Source organism: Leptosomus discolor, chromosome 6, assembly GCF_034619465.1.
Source record: "Leptosomus discolor isolate bLepDis1 chromosome 6, bLepDis1.hap2, whole genome shotgun sequence".
Lineage (NCBI taxonomy): Eukaryota > Metazoa > Chordata > Aves > Leptosomiformes > Leptosomidae > Leptosomus > Leptosomus discolor.
Window position 1 is genome coordinate 33,645,612 of NC_141396.1, and position 24,848 is coordinate 33,670,459.

Sequence of the window (24,848 nt, forward strand, 5' to 3'; positions counted from 1 at the left end):
AGCAAGAATACGTTGAAATGTGGAAAGCACCACCTAGGAGGATCTGGGACATTTTAGTCGAAAAAAGAGAGGATTACATGTCTTCCAACAAGTAAAACATTAAGAGATCAGTAAGATATTGTTCTCCATGACTACTACGGATATGACAAGAAATAGGCTTAATCTGAGCGAAGAAATTTTAAGTTGAATATCAGGGGAAGAAATATGGTAACAAAGGATAGTGAACTACTGAAGCTGGGGGACTACAGAATCTCTTATTTTTAGTGACTATGAAGAAATTAAACATATTTCAGGAATGGCTTGATTACATTTTACCCTGTTGTAATGAAATAGGCTGGACTACCAGTTCTCTGAGGTGCTTTGCTGACATACCTTTCTGTGATAATCAAAAGACTTCAGCTTTTCATACTAGAATTGTTGACATTTCATTCCAGCATTGACCATATACAGTGTTTTATCAGCTCGGACCCAAAAATCCACCATTGTATAGATCTGTTCAGCGGAAGCAGGTGCTTTCATGTATTGTAGGAGTGTAGATTTAGATTTGTGGGACTGGCTGCTGTTTTGGAACTGAAATCTTTTGGTATGTGCTGCACTCATTTTCATTATAAGAATGTAATTAGTCACAAAATGGGGAATTAAAATTTAAAAGGCTGTGAAATTTTATGTCCTGATCTTGAAAATTAAACACAAATATTTATACTAGACAATCTCATATGCAATGATTCCTTGCACCTATTTGTAAATTTTTACAATACACACTCAAAACATTACTCCTATTGCATTTAAATCAACTCTATGTGGTCAAGAAGCACCACAACTACAGTGATGACTCATAAGTAAATGAATAATACCACTAAAATCAAACTACAGATATTGTAGAATAGGCAGGAGTTTGGAGATACAAATAAAATAAGAAGTTAAATTAAAGCCCCCCCAACATTGTATCTCTGGTTTCAAACTCCAAATAATCTAATACAATTCAAACTAAACCACCTTATGACAAGTAAAAGCAAAGCATAAGCAACAGAAAAAGCAAAACAGGACTATTAAAGAGAAGCCTGTGGGATTGCAATGTTTTGGCATTTAGAAAATTAAGTAGAGAAGCAAGTTTTTGGTTTGATATGCAAGAATTTAGACTGACTCCTGTTATTACGCACCCTACTTGAAGTCAGTGTGAATCTTGCCACGGGCTTCAACTGGAGCAGGAATAGGCATGTTATCAGCCATTACAGCAGGCTGTATTCTTCAGCTAACAATATACTTACACATTTAAAGATAAAGGAAATCTGTTAAGTGACCTACCCAGAATGGATGGGACTTGAAACAAGGTTAACATTGTCCAAGGTGTCTGCAGCCCAGCTATAGTGTCTGAGCGAATCAGAATCAAACTCCCTTTGAAACGTCAGGTGCTTAAAAACATAACAAAAAAAGATAAATTGAAATTTAAAATTATCATGAAAACCACTTGTCTTAAATACAAGCTTGTTAATATAATTCTATTAATTTAGATCTGGCCCCTTTCCACACAACAGTGCTGATATCCCAGGTGTTAAATTACTGGAAATCCCATAACAGACACATGGAATTCACAGACTAATTAATCTTAGGTATCTCCAAAAGTTCTTTTTGTCCAATTTTCCAGCTTCCTTCAGTTATAACTATATGTCTTTCCAATTTTTACTTACATGTGCAAGGTTAAAAAGATTAAAAATATATTACCATTTGTACTGCAATCATACACCATAAAGACAGGCAGTATAATATTCCCCCATAGAAAATGCGATTGGATAGATCCTTATCCAAGCAGAACCTGTGAATAACTCCACTGAGAGTCTGAGGCTGTGAATGCATGAACAAGCTCCTGGTGGGAGGAGGGTTTAGTTTGTCTTTATGCATGTACAACCAACATGAACACTGTTTTCTGGAGCGCCACTGTCCCTACTCATCTCTACAAAAATAGCTTTAACCCTGTCAAGCGCTGGCACGCTGGTATTATAATTAACTGCCTCATCTGACAAACACTGAGGCATAATTTGTTTCTCGCTTCTGCCCATGGACCTGCACATGCACACTCATGCGTCCTGTGCCCCACAACAAGGTCTCACACTATAAATCCTCTTATCTGTGTAACAAAGTCATTCTAGTAAAATATTCTTTTTTCTTTGCTTCTTTTTTCCTGGGAAATTAAACAAATGAAATCTGCAAATACTGTATGCCCGTATTTCCAGGGTGATATGAAGCTTGTAAACAATTTAAGAAGCACCGTCAGAAGTTACATCAATAAAACTACATCAAGAAGCTGTCACGCAATACACGGAGACAATCGTTAAAGATATCAATGTTTCCTGTAAGTAGGTTGTTTTCTGCTTATAGGCAAATACACGTGCAGAGTCTGTTAAGACCCTCATGGGCTGTTTTCAAATCAAATTCTGTAGGTTCAAGTCAAACGTGAGCCAAGCACATACTAGACAGGGAAGTTCTATTATTTCCTTTTTTTTTTTTTTTTTTTTTTTAATATACTGGAATATAGAGGTAGTGCAAATTAATTATTTTGAATTGAAATACCAGCATTAGCAGTAAATCCGGGAAAGTCTGTGTTCAAAAATACTTCTGTTGAGAAGCTTCCACAAGATAAGCATGAAGACAGTGCTCTGCTGTTGGCCAGAACCTGCATACCTCCCATCACTCTAGGGTTTCCAAAATACTTCTCTCTTTAGACATTTCTTTTATTTCAAATGAGCATCCCAGGTTTCCTTCCAAAACCCATCAATATTATAATTTACTGCCAATCGATAGAAATATCTGCAGGGTACAACTTTGCTATGTCATCTATCCAACTGTGGCTGCGGCTTGATGCATCCTTCTTCGATTGCTACCTTAACTCTTTTATTAGGTTCTTTCATTAAACTTTTTGCTCTAAGATATATACTTGAGGCCTGATGGTTCAAACACAAACAACAACAATAGGCAAACTTGCATATGTTAAACACCAAAATACACCAACAGACACAAAAGATAAAATGAATGCCATTCAAACATCAGCAATTAACCAACAGCAGTGGAATTAATTAGCACCATTTTGAAAAGTGTATCATAATTTAAACGAAGACAGTTGTCAACTCTTTCCAGTAGAACACTAGGGATTGTCCTACATTTCCTAAAGAGCCTGCAGTTTAGGCAGGAAAGCCATCACTGTGTATTTCTGCTATTCCAAGTGATCTAACTTCACAAGAAGAGCTCATACTGAGTATGTTACTACTTTTGATACCAGTGTAAGACCCAGACAGTTGGTCTCAGAAGTTGTAAAAATTTAGACAAAAATACATGTATTCCTTCGCTCAGTGATTAACATTATCGCCAAAATGAGGACAAAACAAAGAAACATAAGAAACGTGTAAAAAAGGAGCACACACAATTGTAGCGTTTGTCATTCAAATGCCTGCTAAGCCATAACAGTGTCACTGCACTGAGGTCCAGGCATGCACCAGGACACGTACAGTACAAATAAATGTGTTTGCTGTAACAGATTAAAAATGCTAAAGTTCCTTCAGCAGTGTGATACAGAAAACTAAATGTAGGACCACATAATTTCCAAGCAAATTCCACCAGTCTAAAATAATCTACGCTAGATAGAGGTGCTACTACGCTCATCAAGTTGCTGTAGGTTTGCCTACACACACACACACACAAGGTTCCTTGGTCTACTCCTTTGTCCTGAGATACTGTCTGTATATCACATGACTGTATTTTTTGACGCATTCCTTTCTGACAAAGTGCACTGAAACAGACCTTTTGGACATATTTACAGCCAGCAAAAGCACAAAGCCTGCAGCCAATAATTTTGGCAGAGAAACAGGGTAGGAAAAGCTAATAGCTGGACACATGCATCTTACACGCAGCACACATCTGTTGATCTCATTTTGTCAGTCTGTTGAGGTGGTGGATTTTCCAGGCAGGCAAAAAAAATCTTCCTGTGTAAGTTGCAATATAAGCAGCCCAGAAGATGGTATATCATCAGTGACAACAAATCACAGGACTCAGCCTGTGTTTAGTCAGGTCCCAGTGTTGCCTCCCTGGACCAAGGGAGATTAAATATGCATTGCTAAAGGGTGTGGCAACATTAGATGCAAATGCACGAATAAAAATACTGACGGTTCTGCTGGCAAGGATCCTGCTGGTTGCATAACTGAACATCCAGGCTGTGTTGTATCAGAGTTCAGCAAACAGAAGAATTTATGCTTCCTCCCAGATGAATTTCTCTAGACAGAAAAGATTCAGCAAACTGCTATGTAATGGACAGCCTAATTCATCCCGCCTTTGTCTGATTAAATTCAGAGGCTGATGTAAATTATTCCACAGAGAAAGCTGTTCAGATTTGGTCTGAGTTGCTGCATCCATGGTAACGCAGCAGGACACAGAAATTGTAACTTTGCTCCAACCAGGTTATGAGGCACAGCGACTTCCCTGTTGAACTGGGTCAGCAATAAATCACCAAATGCAAACAATGGGGAATACCACTACTTCTCAGGGAATTACTAGAAACTCTTCTCTAATACCTAACGTGTCATGCTGGCTGTCATGTTCAGTAAAGACTGGGTTCAAATCTTCCTTGTTTGACTCTTTTTAGACTCCCAAGTCTCCCATTAATCTTGGGGACAGGTGGCCATGGGATCTATTTTAACCTGATTGAGAGGTTGACAAATGCTCCTTACTCTTTCATATACCTCTATTTGTGATAAAATTAATTCCCTTTACTCCAGACAGGTCTGAGCTTTACAAAAGAAGAAAAACAGAATATGGCTCACTCCTTCAAAGTAGTGTGATACCCCAAAACAGCCTTAACCCCTATCAGTTTCCAGATGGACTTTTAGGATATTGGTTATGACTCACAATGTTCTTTGTTCCTGTGGATTCCATTGTTGGAACACAAGGTGTTTTTTCTCCCTGCTTTCTAGTGCCATAGCAGAGATTATCTAGAAGCCCAGTAACATAGAGGGAGGGACGGGAAGAAGAGAGGCAAGGGTATTCTCCATCTCCCAAATGCACTCCTCCTGCTTCAGCCAAAGAACTGTAAAGCTTAGCACCATAGGTCTCGACTGGGCTGAAGAACATGGGAATTCCAGAGGATGGATATATTTTTTGTCAGGACTTCGAGGTTTGCAGAAGCCATAGCAGAAAAAAAAAGGGCTCCCTTTTTCATTAAGATAGTTTGTTGCTTTACTGCTGTTTGTTTTTCAGGGGTTCATGGTTTTACTAACTTCTCAAGACAGGACTGACATTTTTTTCCACCCTGATCCCCTCCTGGACTTGAGAAACTTGAAGTTTTTCTAGAGGATTAAGATTAGAATAACATTCATAACCAGGCTGTCAGCCAGGCCTCCAGCCTGGCTTCATTTTACGTGACAAATCTGGACTAGCATTGAACTGCAGTAATTGCACAATCACTGCTGGACAAAAACAGTAATCACAAAAATATGAAGACTATATATGCAATGGAAACAGCCTATGCTACTGCTCAACACCAGCACTAGAAGGGTTTCATATCTGTTGCCTTCTCAGCTCAAGAGCTGTACCGCAAGAGATGTTCCAGAAAACAGAGGTCCATGATCAGCCATAGAGAATATGAAGTTTGCCCCAAAATAGAGCTCCTGTACATGATGTGGTGTCACTGCAACACCTCCATGTATAGGTAAGTAATTCTTACTTTTCTGCTGGATTTTTGTAATATGAAACAGGTTAATGGTGCACACTTTGAACAATGCTCTTTAGGAGTTATTCAGCACAGTGCCGGTTTTAAGTCTTATGTGATCAAATGCACCCTAGCTGCTAACTCAATGCCATCTACTTTGATGGTAATCAGAAAAAATGGCCAGAATCATAAACCAATGTAATGCATTCTCTGACTGAAGAACCTTCCTCTCCTCTGAAAATTCCATCATATTGGGAAAACTTAATGATGGCTTAGGAGGCGGAAGCGTCGGAGTAACTTTAGGTTCTCAGCCCTGAAATATCGTTTCTTCTTCTCAGTGCCAGTAGTTGCAGAATTTATTTTTTGGACTTCAAAACAAACAAAAGCAACAAAATTGCTATGCAATGTTCAGAAACTCTCCCTAGCTGGCTGTTGCAAACAAGATTATTGGAGGTTTACATCATTTCACTCGAAAAAAACAATCTAATAATAAACATACAGTTGCTAAAGTCAGAATCCAATTTCTGCCATTGTCATAATGCTTCCAAAGCTGTGTGCAAAAGCTATAGTAAAACTGGGCACTTTATACTCCACTAGAATTTACAGACTAATACAATCAAGGTTTAAAATGCATAAGTTCTGCTCTGTGGACTCCCTCTCCCATGAAAGCATCCTCTGAGTTCAATAACCCCCCATGCAGGAATACTTGTTGCTGCTGAGAGGCATCTCTGAAAACAGCATCAGAAAAACCTCTGTTTCACTGCAATCCACCTTATGCTCTTTCAGAACATAACCAACAGTTCCACTCCACAGTCCTTTAATTCCCAAGTAAAGATTTCTAGGTGAATTTTTATTCAAAATCCTAGCAGATCTCTGGCTTCTGTGTATTAAGAAACTCTTGAGTAATTTAGTTAGACTTGAAAATCTGAAGCAAGTCTACCAAGCAAAATGCTGAGGAACTCACAAACAAAGCATGCAGTACCACATCATCTCCAACATTAGCTTTTGGAAAGGCTTTCCCACACTATAATCAGGTCAAGAGATTCTGCTTTTGTTGTATTAGTCATTGCACAAATGTTTAGGAGATACATAAACTGGCTAGCGCATAATAGCTTAATCTTTAGAATGCCAAATTCTTTCCAAGGGTGGAAAAACAAGGACAGCAGTTGGAGTCCCTTCCACATGGACAGAACGGGCAAACATAATCCCCAGGCTATAGAGAACAGACAAAGGTTGTTTAGTGTAAAACACATTGCTCCCAGCTTATCAAACCACTCTAAGGATACACGTAACGTTAAGCTCACAGATGCTCCCATTGACTTCAATGGACAACCCAATACTCAGAAAGGTAACTGGTCCCTTAAAGGCTCTTTCAGTTTGGGACCCCATCATCCTATCTCCTGAGGATCAAAACTACAATGTGGTAAACCCACGATTTCTTTCTCTCAGCTCCTTCCTTCCGCCTTTTCAATAGTTAAGAGAGTAGGAATAGTCTCTGCAAGCTTGACTGGGGGCTGCAGACTGTCATCCCCTTATAAACACGAAGCATGAATACCTGGTGGCAGAGACACAGCACATACCTGATCCTTTGCTGGTACCAGCAGTTCTTCAATCATCATGCTGTCTCGGGCATAAGAACTTCTGTTCAACGTGTAGGACCTATCCGAACTGAAGGAGCGGAGGCTGTTGTATTTACCATTTATCATAGAAAGTGCAGATGAAAATGAGATGAATAAAAAATAAAAATAAAAAAATTAATACATGCAACTTCCAGGGATAGCATAAAATGCCAAAATATACATAATCTGTGAAATAAATACAAGGGAAAAAATGGAATAATAAGTATTTGACTATAGTTAAATATCCCCTTCCCTACAATATACATAAGCAAAATCACAACAGATGTCTATTGCTTTGGCAGTAATGCCATGGCTTTAGAATTAAATCCAGAAAAGTGTATTCAAGTATTTAGATGAACTTTGATAAATGTCTTCATGCCCTAATCCTGAAAGGAGACCCATGAGGGCACGTCCCAGGGGAGCTGTGGGTAGGTTACAGTGCTTGCCCAGATGGCTCAGATTGCTGAAGCAGGTCTGACTAAGAGCAAGTTTTATGTGTTGTCGTTCTCTTCGTGGATGAACCACTTTTGACTTAGTTACAAACACCCTAGCTATTAATTTAGTTAGAACAAAGGATAATAATTTTTAAATGAAAGAAGAAAATAAATTTGCTTATTGAAGGTTAAGTACAGATTCCAATGCTTTGGGGATTATTTTGTGCATGTTAGAAGTGACTACAATCACTCTGAATGTGTTGCAATTAAATCAATGTAGGAGTGTGTTACACTTAACCCTGGAAGATACATTATGGTATGTGCTAAAAACATGCTGCAGGCCTAGACATGCTCGCTACGTGACAAAAAAAACCAAAGTATTAAAAAATGTAAATTAATAAAAAGCAACATCCAACAACATATTACACTTTTGAACTAGCAACATTTTTCAGACTCAAAACTCTACAACTTGTTTCATGCATTTTGTAGTTGTTAATCAAACTTTTCTAGTCCCTTAGCACATGTTCCTCCTCGTGCTGGAAATAGAACCAGGATCTTAATTTAACGCTGTAGGCATTTGTTAAGCAGACTTTTACACAATAAAGGGCATAAAGAAATCAAGTTGTATTTGTTATAACAGAGGGATATTCTCTAAGGCTGAGCCCACCCCCCGCAGCCCCAAAATAAAAGCATGTCACTTTCCAATGCTGAATTAAAATGAAGATGAGCAATGGCAGCAGCAGAAAGATGTAACACGATGCCATGCCTTCTTACCTGACTTTTGGACTAAAGCAATTTACAGTGGAAAAGAAACAGGAGAAATAGAAAGCAGAGAATCAGACAAGAAAAGCAAGATGTTATGGCTGGATGGCTTATATATTTAATGTGTTTATTTCTTAATGTTACACTCAGAATCAGTAATAAGATCAATCCACAGAATACTTCTTGCTAAATAAAATATTTCACATGAAAAACACTGTATTTGTCTCCTCTGAGCATAACATGTGCAATGTAAAAAATGAGCCACGCAGCAACAAATAGTAATGGCACTGCTAAAATCAGAAGCATGGGAATATTAGCTTTCTCTCAAAGAAAAGATAACATGAGGTTGAACCCTCAGATCTACCTAACAATTCTTGACTGTGAAATTCTGCTCTCCCACCTGCACAGTGAGAATTTGGACATGTGCAGGAAGAGTACGTATCATAGAATCATGGGAAGAATACAGTAATGACTAAAAGGTGTCTGTAAATCAGTGCCCAGCTCTGTACACGGAGCGCACTCTCTCTCCACCATCACTACGGTGCTTCAGGACTGACCACATCTGACAGTGCCGTATGATGACCTTGCTCATGCCAATTTCTGTTTAAAAGCAGCACATCAGCTTTGTCAATTAAGTTTACAAAGACATAAGATTCTCCCTTCAGATCTGTTTTGCTGATTTTCTAGCTAATGGACTATTTAAATGCATTTTGGCATTCCTCATGAATGTATTGTCACATAAATACTTATTAACTTACCCAGAAACGGTAAATGAAGCAAAACATGGCTGGGCACTACTAAAGAGCAAATTTGCACTGCATGCTTGTATTTCTAATGTGACCATAACAAACAAGGCTGAAGGGTAGACATGTAAGCTTTACCTTATGGGAGTTGCCATTTGCTGTTAGACAATGAACTCACTTTTTAAAGCAGATCTTTAAATTACAGCATAGGAAAAAGTCCTCAGGGCTCCAGCTTATGAGGTTTAATTATTAGCTTCAGTACAATTCAACTGTCAGTAAATACATTGCAAATCCACAACTATGGAACTAATCTCAGCTTACGTAGCTTTAATTGTTTTGAGCAACACACACTGCAGGCTTTATCAAGATTCAAAAATGAAATCTAAAACGTTGATCTAGAAACACCTAAGTTGAAATCAACGTCAATCAGATATTGTATTAAGTTTACGATATTCTATCAGGTTCACAGAAACTTTGGCCTGTTTTCTGTAACACGTAATCGGTTCCCTGCCAAATAAAACCTTGCAACAAATTTAGGGTGTACTTGCTTTTTTATTTTGGGGGGCATTTTTCTTTAATGATGGCTACCTCAGTTGGATTACTCTCTAGCACCTTTAAAGAATAAAAGCACCAAAATAGCAAAATGATTGTCATTCAGTTTTTCTGGCATTTACATTCTTCAGCTAAATTAGTCCATCAAGGAACCAGCACCAGTGAAGAGAAACCTGGTTTTGCTGGCTATTCTAGATCAGTTTCTAGACCAGTTGCAAACTGCTATCAGAGATGCCTCGGAGAGGTTCAAAACATGAGTGGATACCAGAAAAAGTGAATTATCCAGTTTTCTGTATCATTGCCATAAGAAGCCAACATGAATAAAGAGTATGAAATAAAACTGCAATGAACATATGCTTTAAAGGCGCAGTATTACCGTAACATGGAAGTACATCCCCTCTACTTCGTTTCGAAAGACTCCAGCTTTGTGTGAAAGAGCGCGCTTGGTTTGCAAAAACTTGTAACTGCGGTGACACGCAAACACGCGAACAGCAAATTCAATACCTGGCAGAGCGAGCTCCCAGGCTAAAGCCCATGTATCCTTCAGCAGGCAAAGAATCATCTCCCAGCTCTTTCAGATCCTGGGGTCCGAGGTATTTGTCCGTATCACCTGTCATTGCATCCTCACCTGCCAGTACAAAAGCCAGGCTGAAATCAGAAGCTACATGTGTTGTAAATGTTTGTGTGCTTAGTAAGTCATAACGCCCTTCTCTGCTCACCAACAAGGAATCGATCCCGTCACCCCCACCTTCCCTAAGGCTCTTTCCATGCAGTACGTCAATTATCCACCCTCTGAATGGGCCTGAGAAAATAATTTTATTGGAGGCAAACGTTAAAAAGCAAAACTCCACCTTGACATAAATCCAATAAAGTTATATGACTTTTGCCCAATCATTTAAGCAAGCTAAAGGGCTCTGCTGTACTTTGCACCATTGCACTCACTTTTGTTTTCCTTACCAAAAAGCCCAAGCTGACAAACTAACGTTAGGTTATTCTGTACGCAAAACACGAAAAAAAAAAAACAAAAAAAACCCAACAACAAAATAACAAACAACGAAACGACAACAAAAACCCAAAAAACTTGGCTGTGAGAGACAGCCTGTTTCCTCACCAGTACTAAAAAGTGCAGGAAGCTTGAATGGACGCTGAGTAAAAGGAGATGCCCACCTTCCACCTTGGGTATTTCTCAGTAAGTCTTGCAAATTTGAATGCAAGAAGGGATTTTTTAAATTTATTTGATTTTTAAACGAAGTGCTTCACGCTCCCCGCTCGATTTTCGGAAGATAGGCACCCCATGAAGCCTCTTGCCGGCCCAGCCAGCCAGGGGGCGAGGGCAGGGCCCGGCCCAGCCCGCCGGAGCCGAACAAAGCCCCGGGGCGGCAGGCGGGGAGCGCCAGGCGTGTGATGCGGAGGCATCGACGGCGTTAGTTCGCTCAGCAGAAATGCACGGAAGGGAAGTTAAATCTTCGGAGGGGAGGCCAGGCGCCGCAAAGGGTTAACGGAGCCGCTCCCTCTGGCTGGGAGCATTTGCATAGCATTACATCATGCAACCCGACATTCCTGCATTGACAAGGCAAGTCCAAAATATGCCTTCTGCGGTTGTAGGAGGTTTCCCCCCCCCCCGTTCCCTCAACGCCACAGAGCAGAGAGAGCTCCCTGTAAGCTCATTACTCGCCGACATTCCCGCTCTTTGTTGCGAACGCATTTTCGGTATGTAAAAGTTGCACAACAGAGAAGTTTAAGAGCGCGTTCGCGAAGGTAAGTGACTCTGCAACCCCAGCTCTACGCTTCCCACTTTCATTCAAGGAGTTTAGACTAGTTTCCATTCACGTAACTCGGGAAACCACAGGCGAGCTCTGGTTTTAAACTAACAATCAATTCTAAAAATACCCCTTCAGCTACTGCTCTGCAAACGGCAAACAAACACACCGACTTTCTCCTCCAGCCCAGCAACACCCAGTATTTTAAGTAACAGTTTAAAAGCTAAAAAGTTCATAATATAGCCGAAAGCATTGAAAAAAAAAAAAAAAAAAAGAAACAGAAACATTACATATTAAGTTAAACTTTAAAAAGTCTTACTGTTTTGGAAAGCCATTTTCACCAGCCTGGTCTATAAGAATTTTTCCCCTGGTGTTTCCAAGAATTCCTATTAGTCCTATTAGTCCTTAAGCAGTGATTTAGAATTAATCTCCAAACCAGCACAAGCAAACTAATCCCTGTGGGTCATATTCGCTTTCCACACAACAACTGAGATCTTCTTAACATCTTGATCTCTTCGTATGTATTTTAGGGTATGTGCATCTTTGTCCTCTCAACTAAGATCAAAGTTCTTTGCAAATATGAAACAAAATGAAAAATAATGACTACTGTTTAAAAAAAAAAAAAAATAAAAATCCCCTTTTAATCACTCTGCAGACATCCCTTTAAAGCTTCTGCTGATTGGATTACAGCCTCCCTTGGCAAGCCTCTTGAATGGTGACATAAATGCAGGCACTCCAGTTATTTGTATGTAAATAGGGGTGCTGCGAGGGTGTAGTTTTTCTGTAACTCGATCCCGGGGCTGAGGCGGGAGCGCGGGGCTTCGGGGAAGGGCGCTGCGCTCCGCCCGCCCCCGCCGGGCCGGGGCCGGGGTTGGGGCCGGGCGCCTCCCCCCGCCCCGCGGCCGGCCCCGGGGGCACAGGCGGCGGTCGAGGCCCGGCTGCCCCGTGGGTGCCAACGACGGGGCCTGGGCGGTGCCCCCGGCTCCCTCTCCGCCCTCCAGCGTGGGGGGCTTGTGTCCAGCGAGAAAACTGAGGAGCTGGAGAGAAACGGGCTGCAGCCTGGAAGGGGACGAAGTGGCCCCGGAAGTATCGAGAGACGCGGGCAACTTTATGCAAAAATTTGGAAACTTCTGCCCTTAAAACACTTGAAGACAAGCGCTGCGCCACTGGAAGGAAGAGACGAGGCATTTTCTTTAGGAGCATCTTTCGTCAAAGGCATGGTGGAGAGCGATAAAAACTACTCCAGTTGAGCTGCAAAATGCATTAGATGTTATCCTGCTCTGCAGCTAATCCAGCCAGAGCAGGATTACTCTGATGAAATGCTCTCATCAAAGGAAAAACTGCATCTAGGAGTGGTAATTTCAAAGAATTCCAAACATTGTTTTGTGATCGTGGGAGGCTGGAGCAAAATGGGTGGTGCACGTTTCAGCAATCAGTTTAATTAGGTGACACAGCCTAATCCTCTGTCTTTCAGGTAAGGAGCACAGTGTTTGCTCGCAGCACACTGTATTCCTGCAGAGAGAGGTCCCATGGAAAAGTGAAGACAAAATTAGTCTCTGGATGCAAACAGTAGAGAAATGCCCCCAAAAGTGAGGCACCGGTGAAAAAACACCGAAGAAATAGAATAGTGCATTGCCTTGCTGCAATTGCCATGCTTCATAATATCTTACATCTTGAAGAAAGATGGCGTCCCTGTTAACAGTGGGCAAACGGCTATCACGAGTAGAGGAAAAGACTCAAAATGCTACCCAGCGGCAGCAGGTCAAAGCAAAGGCCCATCAGTTCTAGTACACCCTCTGACAGCAACCACTCTTCACAGAATAGAAGAACACGAAACAGTGGAAGTCCTCCAGGACATTTTTCTATCTGGCAGTGATTTAAGCACGTATTTTCTAAACCTGCAAGAGGTTTGTGTAGTCATGAACAGGTATTTTTTTTTCCCCTTTTAAAATTCTTCCAGTTACACTTTGAACTCATGTAAACTTTCTGTGTTCCCCACACAGAGTATATGTGGAACTAGTTACACAATTCAGCTACATATTGCGGGAAGATCAGCCCTTGTAAGCTGAATCTCGCTCTTGCTGGTTTCACCGATGCCCCGTATTCTTGGACTTCTGGAGGTGCAGCAAGCACTACTGCTTACTTTGCCACCCACTATTTTATACATTTTAGCCCATCCCACATTCAGTTTTTTGGTTGTTATTGGTTTTTTTCTGGTATAGATAGTCCTACTTTCTTTACTGTTTTCTCCCTGAAAAGTTTTTCCACACCTCTCATCACCTTTGTCACTTTCCCATGTTTCCCCCATTTTTCTGGTCCCTCAGCACGTCTCCTACAGCTAGGAATTCCAAGAGCACAGGGTAAGTGCTCTTCTTAGAGGCCAGTGAGAAATACAGGCTCTCTGGCAGCAGGAGAGAAAACATCATGTGGTTTGGGAAAAGTCCCAAACAAAATTTAATCATAGCCTGGGATCCAAATGGACATTTGTCATTGGCTTTGCTAAAGATCCCTGAAGCTTATGCCACTCCCTCATCACAGCCTGCCCAGAGCTGCCCGACGGCAGAAGAGGTACAGCCACAGGGAAGAGCAAGATGCTTCTAGTTGTAGCCAAGGTTTTGGTTTCACAGAAGTATGGAGAAAAGCCAAGACCAAACCACTGAAACTTTTATGAATCTGTAAAATTTTATGGAGACAAAGAAACTCAGAAAACTCTGAGCATAAAAATACAATAAATGAACCCCTCCTAAAATGATCAGTAACACACTTTCATGCATGAGGATACCCTGACCTGTCTTAAATGCACTTAAACTGCTGTATCTCAGCACCTACTCAGGGATCAGGCAGTGTGCACTCATCTCCTGTTAGGACATCTGTCTAATCTGACAGCGATTGATTAGCATGATACTTACTCCTACTAAGAGAGGAATCTCCATTAAATGAGTTTAAAACAGTGTCCTTATTTACACCCAAAAGTTTGTTATCTACTGAAGACCAAATTAAAAAAAAAATAGAAGCTCAACAATAAGTGTTTCTTGACATTGACTGCCTAAATTCTCAACACCTGAACTGGTTTTTGGTTTTGATTTCTTTTCCCTTCACTGCTCACATAGCCTCACCACTCTGTATCAGCTTCCATTATTTGCTGTCCCTTCACCTCTGGGACAGCAGTGGCAGCTTTTGGGAGGACTGTTGTGACAAAGCTCGTGGTGGGTTGGGGCAGTAGCAGCAGGGTTCCAGCTTCCTCCACCAGATTAAAGGCTCTTGCACCCACTCAGTGGGGTGCTCCAAGGCTGAGCTAGTGACTGCAGAGAGCTGGGGCTGTGCTTTAGCATGGCCAATTCCCCACTCCCCACCAGCCCCGTAGCCACAGGGCGCACCGCTGGGGCTCCCAGCTGCACAGGGCATGGGGTGCAAGCTCACATCTGGAGATGGTAAGAGGAAAGACATGGTTCTTGCAGTCTCAGATTTCACACTTACAAGATTCACCATCTCTTTAAAAATAAAAGCAGAGCACATATTCAGTGTGCATCAGAATTGCTCTATATTCTTCTACAAACATTCTGCTACATATGAAGATGAGCCTTCATTTTTTTTTCCCACATCTTTCAAAAAACACCTTTTTTTTTTTTTTTTTTTTTTTGCGGTGTAGCAGTTTCCCAACACTTAACCTTATTTAGGCAGATTTGCCAGAGAAGTCTAGGAAAAGGAAGAAAAGATCTGCCTGCTCAACCAGTCTGACTCCAAACCAAACTGTCCTCGGCAGAGAAGAGGAATTACACAATTTCCATGTAAATACTTATTTAGTGGGCACAGCAAGATATAAACACAGATTTCTGACATTTGTCTCTGAGCTCTGAGACTATTTTCCAAGCCTTCAATTTCTCTTATGAGAGAAACCTTGAGCATATTGAGAAATCATTAAAAAAGTTTCTCTCACTGAAGAGTTTTGGCCAATGACATGAACATTAGCCAAGTGAGAGAGAGCTTGGATTTGGCTGGTAAATTTGTGCCCTTCTCTCACTTGGAAATCAGCTCCCTGGCTATAAATTTGTCACAGTGCATTACTGTCTTGAACATATTTATTTTGACTGCTGTAAGTGGATGCAGTGTATATAAATACCCTATCAACATTGAGGAGTTGTGGGGATGGACGTTGGCATATTGTCTTTACAGATGTGCAAATCAGGAAGGAGAGACAGGCCAGTGGTTACTACCTAAAAGACTGTAATTCACCGCATGCCTTGCACAATGGAATGCTTCAGCACAGATTGATAAAATACCTATTATTTGATTTGAGAGCTCCCTTTCAGCGTTAGGTTTGAAAATGACCCTGTTATATGTAAATCACTCTTTTAGCTCCCCTAATAACAACGTGGGTGCAGAATACGAGCTCTAGGCAAAGAATCAATCGTGTTACCTGCACTCTTAATTTTTGGTTTGCTTCATTTATTGTTAAACGGAGAGTTAGTGACTATAAAAGTCTTCCACAGATTTGGCCTTAAAAACGATCCCATACATTAAAAGACATGTTTTACATCTTTGGTTCTAATATTCAGATTCCATATAGAAGTGTTTCTCATCTGTACCTCGCTGCATGCTGTGTTAGTTACTGCTCTATTAACTAACACTGTTATTCCAGTTGGTTAAAACAATACAGTATTTTAGGCAGTACAATAGCCTCAGAGAGTTATTTGGAAAACATGGGTGTACGGTAAGAACATTATGGAAGTGCAGCAGTGGGAACACAATGACAAACTGAAAACAAACCAAAAGCCTCAGCGCATGAATTAAACAAGAGCTGCACACAATGAACTTAGCTAAATATCTTTTACACCTTACTGCTTAAATGCTATAAAATTTAGAAGTAAAGATATCATTACAGACGAAGAGAGAGAGATTAACTAAAGAAGCACAAGAATATTGAACCCAGTCACTTCCTACTAGAGAAGAAAAAACTGCAGCTTTAATGTAAGTGAATCGCACTCACAAAAACACCTTCAGGACACTGTCATCCTCTTCATCAACTCAAGACCTTCCTGTTTCTGAATGTCACCTGGGAACCTAATCCCTCCGTGGCCTCTGGAAAACTGCAGTTCCTGGTGCAATTTGCACAGACTCCTGCACATCCAAACCGGGGGAGGTCTGACCTAATGGGGCATGTTGGTAGAGGGGAGGGAAGCAGTTGCCAAAGGAGTTTTAAATACTTGGGGACCACTGAAGCCATGTCAAACTTGCCCAGCACTGAGGAGTGAGCTGGGACAGACAGGTTGCTAGTGCCCATAGCTCAGGAGACTTAGAGGCACTAAAATCAGAGGGCTTTATTGCCACTCACAGATTTCATGTCACTGCAGGATGACACAGATGAAAATCTCAGCTACAAGGTACATCCTTAATACTAACACCAACACATTGAGTTCAATGCAGCACCCTCTTTATTCAGAACAAAAGTAATCTGTTTTTACTCAATGTCATGACTGAAATACTATTTAAACCAAAACAAAACAGAACAAAACAACCCTGAAAATACTTCTTTCCAGGCTCGGGGTCCACTATCAATGTAAATCAACCATTTCAGAGCTGAATTCAGATCAGAATTTAAAAACAAAACAAAACAAACACCACCCCCCCCCGCCCCCAAACAACAACCAAACCCTCATTCCTTCTGCCATTCACTTTCACAATCAGCTGTTTCTTCCAAAGTGTTTTGATATTTGACCCTTTTGTCCAATATTTAATTTTTCAATTACAGGAGTAAAACAATTCTCCACTTTATAGAAGCAGTAGCAAAAGGACTATTCCAGGAAAGTGGAGGTAATTTGGTTAAAAAATTTGGAGCAGGAAATTCAGAAAAAATTAGAAGATTATCAGCAATAGCTCAAAGAATTTTTGAAAGCATTCTTAATTGTAAAGCAGAAATTCTTGTTAGTGGAATAAGAAGAAAATTATCTGATAGGATTAATTTTCAGAAAGATGAAATAAAAGGAAGAGTCAAGTTAAATATCACTGCAATACAAAAAGGCACAAATACCTTCTTCAACATCTGACAAATATTCAGCATCACTGAGTATTTCAGGGGCATTGGCTTTACGAACTGCATAATTCAAATAAACAAAATAATTAAATAAAATCATAGACTATCAATGTGTCAACAAAACAATCAATGTAAAACAATAATGAATGTGCAAAGACCATATACAACTAATACTGTTTACTTGGGTTTTTTTAAACAAACATTTCTTACAACAACAAAAGACTGAAAAATAAGCAAGAGGGGTTTTTATTTTTTAATACCTTCATCATCAGACATATCAAGAACTTCATTCATGGTTTCAGGTACATTCATTTTGTGCTTTTCTGTAACAGTCTGTCAAAGAAGAAAAAATCATTTTAGAGTGCAGACATAATTTTTCTTAAGTTAGAGTTATTTTAAAAATTAAATGCAAAGTAGGACATATTTTTATCTGCAGTTTTAGCTTCTTATTCAAAAGAAGAAATAAATGCACTGAAAAGCATTTCACATTAAGAGATTTAATAAGAACTCTTTAAATAGTTATCTAAACTTTGAGCAGGAATATGTCATCTCTATTTAAACTAAACTTTCTGAAGGAAGTATTTCTCCTTTGTCATTAGAAAAATGCTGTAATTTGGGAGCAGGCTTAACCTATGTGAATTTTTTCAGAGGTGCCTCAGCATGAATTGTGAGTTTTTCCCACAAATGAGAACAATTTTAACTACATGCAGGCTAAATGCTACCCCTTAAGGAATTTGTGCATGAAAGACACTCAGAAGTGGTTGGTTGATTTTCATCCTGATGTTTATATTGATTCAGACTCAAAGACCAATATTTAAAAAAAATAGAAGCAGAAAAAAAAAGTTATGAATGCCTGAAATCTGTTCCTGGAGCACCTGTGTATCCCACGAATGATACACACATGCGTATTTTACTCTCCGGCTGGAGTATAGCACAATAAGCACTTGTAAAGTTTTAGGTCACTCAGGAGACCCTTTAGAATTAGCATTCAAGGAGCGCAGTGGAATTGAAAAAACCAAAAAAAAACCCACCACCCCAAAACCAAATGAACAACAAACCCCGCACCAAAACCCACTCCCATCTTTGTTTTTTTTATATTATGTTTAACCACCATTAGTTCTCACCTTTCATATACAAACAAGAAATCATTAACAAGCTCAGAAGGACAAAATAGTTTTTCCATTTTTATTTATTTTAAAATATTTCATTTTTTTTGCTGGCCTCATAAATACTTACTTGGCAGTTCATGTTTCTTAGGCTACTGCCATTACTTGGTATAGGCAGAAGAGCTCCGGCATGCTCAAACATCCCAAAATTTATAAAAAGCCTTACACTTATTTCATTTTGTGGGAATTACTTGCAAAGCTTTTTAACATGTTGCTGTTAAACAAGTAGAATCACAGGACTTTTTTTTCCAGGCACTACTGGATTTTTTTATTGGTGTTTGAGTATAAATTATAGCAAAGTTAGCTATGTTCATCCCTGGTTTCATTAAATTTACGGTTGGAAGTTGTTTAGCCACAAGCCTCAAAAAATAAGTCTCATCAGTCAAACTGAGTTTTTAAGACCCTCAGTTGTAAAACAGATTTCATGTCTAGACTTCCAAAGTCTGACAGTTACACACTTATGACTGATAAACAGCATATTCCGATTTTAATCGAAATTCTTTCTGAGCTTCTCTTGAGAGTAGGCATTTGGGTTAGTATAGACCTTCCTGCATCTAACATTTCTTCTAGCACAATTCACAGCCCCTGACCCACCATCTCTCTACTCTTCTTTATATAGAGAACAGAAATGATCAGTCATCTTATGCAGCACAAATTCCCCCAGCTTCTTGGTTCTACAAGCTAAGAATGACCTTGTGATATTGGGAGTTCTTAGCAGAAAAATGTGGGTTTACTTTTCCTGCAGCTACCTAGTTGTATACTAGGCAATCATTCAAGTTTATGCTACCCTGTATATCCTTCTCCATCAAATTTTTCAGATTGTGGAAAATTATTTTGGAATCTTTCTAGAGAGAACCTAGAGACAAACTGTAAGAAAAAACTGTGATTTTTTTCTTTCTGGCATATTCCTTTATATTTTATTGTTCTGAAATTTGTCTTTTGTGTGGTGGATTTTCTGTTAGCTACTGAATTATACACCGCAGCCAGGAAAGTCACAGGAAGAAAAGGCTCATGCAGTAGCAGGGCTAAAATCTGCCTGTCATCCCAAATGCTCATTGTATTGCAACCACCTGCTTGCACTGACAGACCACACAAATGGCTGATGGCAAAACATGGAATACAGTAATCGCGTTCCATCTCCGATATGCTTAAAAATACCTCTGTGCACGTACTTCTCTTTTTCTTTTTAATCAGAAAAAAAAAAGTTGCAGAAAGGAAAAAGCAAATTTGGAGCCAATGCTCTGAATTTATGTTCTTAAGACCCAATTTTGGCTTTACTACTATGGTGGTGCATGGAGGCTGCTCACCTCACAAAACTGTTTTCTTCATAGAGCAATTTGGCAAAACGTTAGTGAACAAAAGATCTTTCTCATAAATATTTTGTATTCTGTGAATCACCATTTCTCTGACAGCAGGTAATATTTGACCATTGCTAGTCCTTTTAATCTCTCCTGGCTAATGCTGCAATAAGCCTTCCTGAGAGGCAAGACCGACGAGCTGGACTATATGTCAGGGATTGGATATCTGGGCTTCCAGGAGCTGGCTGTGGCTGCTTGCAGAAGACAACCTTTCACCATCTTTGGGAAGACACCTGAAACTACAGAATGAGGTGCTTTTAAGTAAATTCCAACCACTTTTTAGATTGGGACAGGTTTGCTTAGGCCAAATACAAGCCATTATATAACAGCCCTTTGACAAACCCCCTCAGAAGGCAGAAGCAGCAGCTTCCATTTACATGTGTCTGTAGGAGTGTTTTTTCAATTACGAACCAGCCCTGGTTTATGCCCTAAACAACGAGATGCACGGAAAAACATGGCAGCTATGCCCAGTCATTTACACTGCCCATTTTCTGCTCGGTCAGTACTCCTTCTGCATATATCCTAATAGCATTTACTACCTTAAAAATATACTGCTTGATTTGACTTAATATCCACTTTATACTGCTAAGAGGAAATAGGTAGAAGTTAAACTGGAATCTCAGCAAACATGTAACTAAGCAAAGCTGAATACACTAGCTTAGGAAAAATTGTTCCATTCACTACCGAACTAAGCTGTACTTACAATTGTAGTCATGGTCTCTTCTGTCACCACCTTCAATGTGTCAACAACTGAAATGTAGCCAAGTCGCTTAGCGATGGCGAGGGCAGTGTTTCCATTCTAGCAATTGAAATGTTTATAACAAAAGTTGAATGTTAGCTAGGAAAAGTGTAGAAACTGCTAATTAATTGCAGAAGAATGCACAATAAAGGCCAAATAAATGTTTGCATGCTGGTGATTGAAATAAATACATTTGGGGTAGTAGGATATGTAACTAAGTTTTTAACTATTTACAGAAACTGGATGAAAATGAAAAGATTTTCAGATGTTTGCTGTTCTAGTTTTGGAAGAGATGATGGCATAGAGGATGTGGGGGTGATTTCCTCTCCCACCACACATTTTTTTCATGTTTCCCTTGCTCAAATGCTTTACGTGGAGTGGGACAACTGAGCCCGAGGGGAAAGCGGTGGCCCCTCTGCACTTACCACAGTGAGCTCATTGGGTGCCGCGCCGTGCTGGAGCAGGACATTGATGATGTGGGTGTGCCCCTGCTGCGCAGCCTGGTGCAGCGGTGTGTACCCGTTCTGCAGGCACAGGGAAAGGGAAAGGCTGCAGTAGGCACGGCACAGAAGTCACCTCCACTGAACAAGCGAGGCAGGGGTGGAAAACTCACCTTTGTTTTGGCATTAACTTTTGCAGAATGTTGCAGAAGGAAGTTAACAATTTTTATGTTTCCATAGTGGCTGCCAACATGCAAAGGAGTGTATCCCATCTAGAATGAACACAAGCAATTAGTAGATGTGAATATCCCACACGTCCCCTGACAAAGAAACCCACAAACAACCAGAAATAAACCAACAAAAAATTTGTTAAGCTTTATTTCTTTGGCCTATGTGAAAAATCCTCCAACCTTGGAAAAAACCCACACTTCTCACGAATGTCAATTCAAGTCCCATTCTTTGTAACCGTCTCTGAATGCCTTATATTTCTGTATTCTTCAACACATGCAATATTGATGAAAGATTTGCCTTCCTCTCCAATGGTCAGACTATCAGGTCGCTGGGGCAGAGCTCACCTTTCTAAATAAATGTGTGTATAATGCCTTACACAGTGAGGTTCACATGGTTGGTGCTCCTACAGCGTGATAATAAACAAACAACAACTTTTTAAAAACCAGGCATGTTGAGGACTGCCTCAGCTAGGATGCAGTTTGCAGCCCATCCATTCGGACAGAATCACCCAGAAGGTAAATCTAAAACAATGCAACTGATTTGCCAGCTCTGCCAGAACAATATAGTCCTACAGAAACTGGAACACCAGCTGGTGAATTGAGGCTCTAAGACAGAAAGATCTAATTTTTCATGTGTCTGGCCTTGTGTTATGCAAACAGGAAGAAATTGCTTTTTCTTGGCAACTGCAAAGATGAGAAAGTTGAATGTATCATTTTTGTTCCTATCACTTATTTTTCATTACTAGTGGACAGACCAAAAATGTTTGTCAGCATTAGGACTCCCCCACTGAATGCTCTAAACACAACTAAATGGTTTTTATAATAAAGTATACATATTTTGGAAATTTTTCTAAAACCAGTTAGTACAAGAAGAATATCACTTAAAAAACCTAACAAGATTTTTAAAAAACTGCTACTGGTTTTTAAAACTCCTCCTGGTAGCAATGCAGGAGTCACTAGGCTGACTGAACTTGCTCACATTAAACCCCACATATTTAAAACAAGTCAAACAGCATGTTGAAACCTGTTACCCGTAATAAACACTTTAATCAACAGTTAACATTTAACATACAATGTAGCAAATCAAACAGGACCAACGCTTGCTCTTGCTGCTCTTTTTTTTAATCTCTCAGTCCATGAGAACTGTTAGCAGCTTTGAAAAGGGTGGACTTACTTGAGATTCTTAACGAATTAGAAATGATTAGATTATCTTTCTTGAAGTAACTATTTTTTTCCTGTCTCCTCTTGCCTGCAAGGCAATACTATCTCTTCTCCCTTAACAAACCTAATCAACCTAGACCTGCGCAAAGGACACTTCAGGAGATTGCTACCTCCAAACAGGACACTTGCTATTTTTCTCCATGGCATGGAGAGCGGTCACTTTTCCCCAAACCTCCCCCCCACTTACACTAGTAGTTTGATGGCTTTCCGGCAGAGACTTTGCTTGGCTTACAGAGATGGATTAATGGGCTTCCCCCTCTCTTGAGGTGAGTCATCGGGATTCTTTTCCTCTTTAGAGATCAGGTTTCATGGGCCCACTTGATATGCTCTGAGATGCCAGAAAGGTCATCTTAGCCAGTGTTCACATGGAGCTTCACCATTTTGCAAGCAGGATGAAACTACACTGGCAGTGTAATATGTCCTTTTGCTACTCTGTGGGACTTCTAATGTGGAATTTGCCCCATGATCCATTACCAGTTTTTATGGAAAAAATCAATTGCTAAGCTGTAAAAATCATATCTGACATGAGGAACACAAACTAAAACATGGTAAAATACACTGCAAACATACACTGCTGATAATCTACAAGAATGCTGCTTTCAGAAAAAGGATAAGAGGTGAGGCTGGCCGAGATCATTAACTTCAGTGGCAGAAAGGTCAGTTATAATATATACGGAGAAACATGGCCATGATGCCTGTCTTGGCTGCTGGTAGAACCCAAAGCAGCCACATGGCTAAAAGGAAAATATACTACTTGCGACTGAAAAATCTGGAACTAGATCCAAAAGCCAAGTTTGTGGGCAGGAAGACTGAAAGATGGGCTGGTCTTGTGTTCACCAGGTTCCTGCTGCTCTCATCAGTGTTTAAAGGTGAAAAAGTGCCTTTGCTTTCCTGCTCTGAGAAGGAAAGCCTGGTGCCCGAGAGGTAGTGGCACAGGGGGAATTAAAAGCTGCAGCATGTCATCCTTCATTTGTACATCCACGTCAGTGAGGTGTGGCCAGATTAGCTGGTCAAAGGCACTGAGAATGCAAGTCCAAGGTCAGCTTGGGGTTCAGGAGTCAGCACTATACCACATGTTCAAACCATGAGGTCAAAGCTGCTCAGTCAAAAGAAAGAAAGAAAGCGAAAACCTCAAATGTGAACTATTTCTGCTAGAGGGAAGTTTCAAGTGTCCATGGGTTTAGAGACACCAGTTTCTTCATGTCACTTTGCCTCTGACAGTACTTCACACAAGGTTACCTAATTTTAGTTGTATTAACTCATGCTAGGTTTCTCATGTAGTAATTCTCATGGCTCCTTGAGCTTGCTGCTTTCATTCCCTATAGAAATGTGTCCAGGATGCTAAAAATATTTTGCGTCAAAAACTATTAATAATTAAAAACAAAACCAAAAAAACCCACAAAAAGCGAGCTGTGACAGTTACTTTAAATTAGGGTGTGTATTTTTTCTTCAGTCAATTATATACCCTTTGCCATCTAAAGAAACTACCAGCTTTGACAATCAGGACAAGTTAATCATTGCAAGAAACAGCGCTGGATCCAAATTCCATTGGCATCAGCAGAATGAAACTTTCTGTTGACTTATATGTACATTGGGTCAGATGCCAAATGACTACAAGGAACTTTTCCTGCAGAATAGTTGTGCACTAGCTAAAATATAATCATCATGAACCGGACACTGTGACCTCATCTTACAGCTACTGTTAGTTTAGGGTTGGCCTAACAGCTTCCTAGCAGTGACTGGGGTCTGAATCTGACAGGGGTCCCTAAGCTGGCCAGAGTCTTGAGTCTTCAGCAGAGTGTTGAGCATGCTCACAGCCATGTACCTCAAATGCAGGTTCTGTGGCCCCTGCTCCTACATGTCCAAAGATAAACTCAGATTAAAACATGGGCAAACTGTCAAAACATCAGTTTAAAAAAAAAGCTATGAAACCTCCTCATACACGAACTTAATTCCCAATTCCCTTCTCACCCTTCAAAATACAGGCCTCTTAACATGACCTGTAAGGTCAACAAAAATCAGGCATCATAAAACCAACTGGGGAGATTAAATCCAAAGTCAAGGGCCACCTGTTGGGAACCCCATGCTAATAACCCTAAAA

The 24,848-nt window shown here is 40.2% G+C and overlaps 1 protein-coding gene across 4 annotated transcripts in view; it reads right to left on the bottom strand.

The window, feature by feature from the left end:
* The window catches only part of ANK3 (ankyrin 3), a 204,023-nt gene that overhangs the window by 60,705 nt on the left and 118,470 nt on the right, over positions 1-24,848 (bottom strand). For all 4 annotated transcript variants that reach the window (XM_086466594.1, XM_086466593.1, XM_086466592.1 and 1 more), the window contains 8 exons: positions 21,470-21,568; positions 21,282-21,380; positions 20,821-20,916; positions 17,854-17,926; positions 17,591-17,653; positions 10,307-10,430; positions 7,273-7,375; positions 1,306-1,412 (listed from right to left, as the gene is read on the bottom strand). In XM_086466594.1, coding sequence (XP_086322720.1) covers positions 1,306-1,412; positions 7,273-7,375; positions 10,307-10,430; positions 17,591-17,653; positions 17,854-17,926; positions 20,821-20,916; positions 21,282-21,380; positions 21,470-21,568 — 764 coding nt within the window. The remainder of the gene's footprint in view (positions 1-1,305; positions 1,413-7,272; positions 7,376-10,306; positions 10,431-17,590; positions 17,654-17,853; positions 17,927-20,820; positions 20,917-21,281; positions 21,381-21,469; positions 21,569-24,848) is intronic.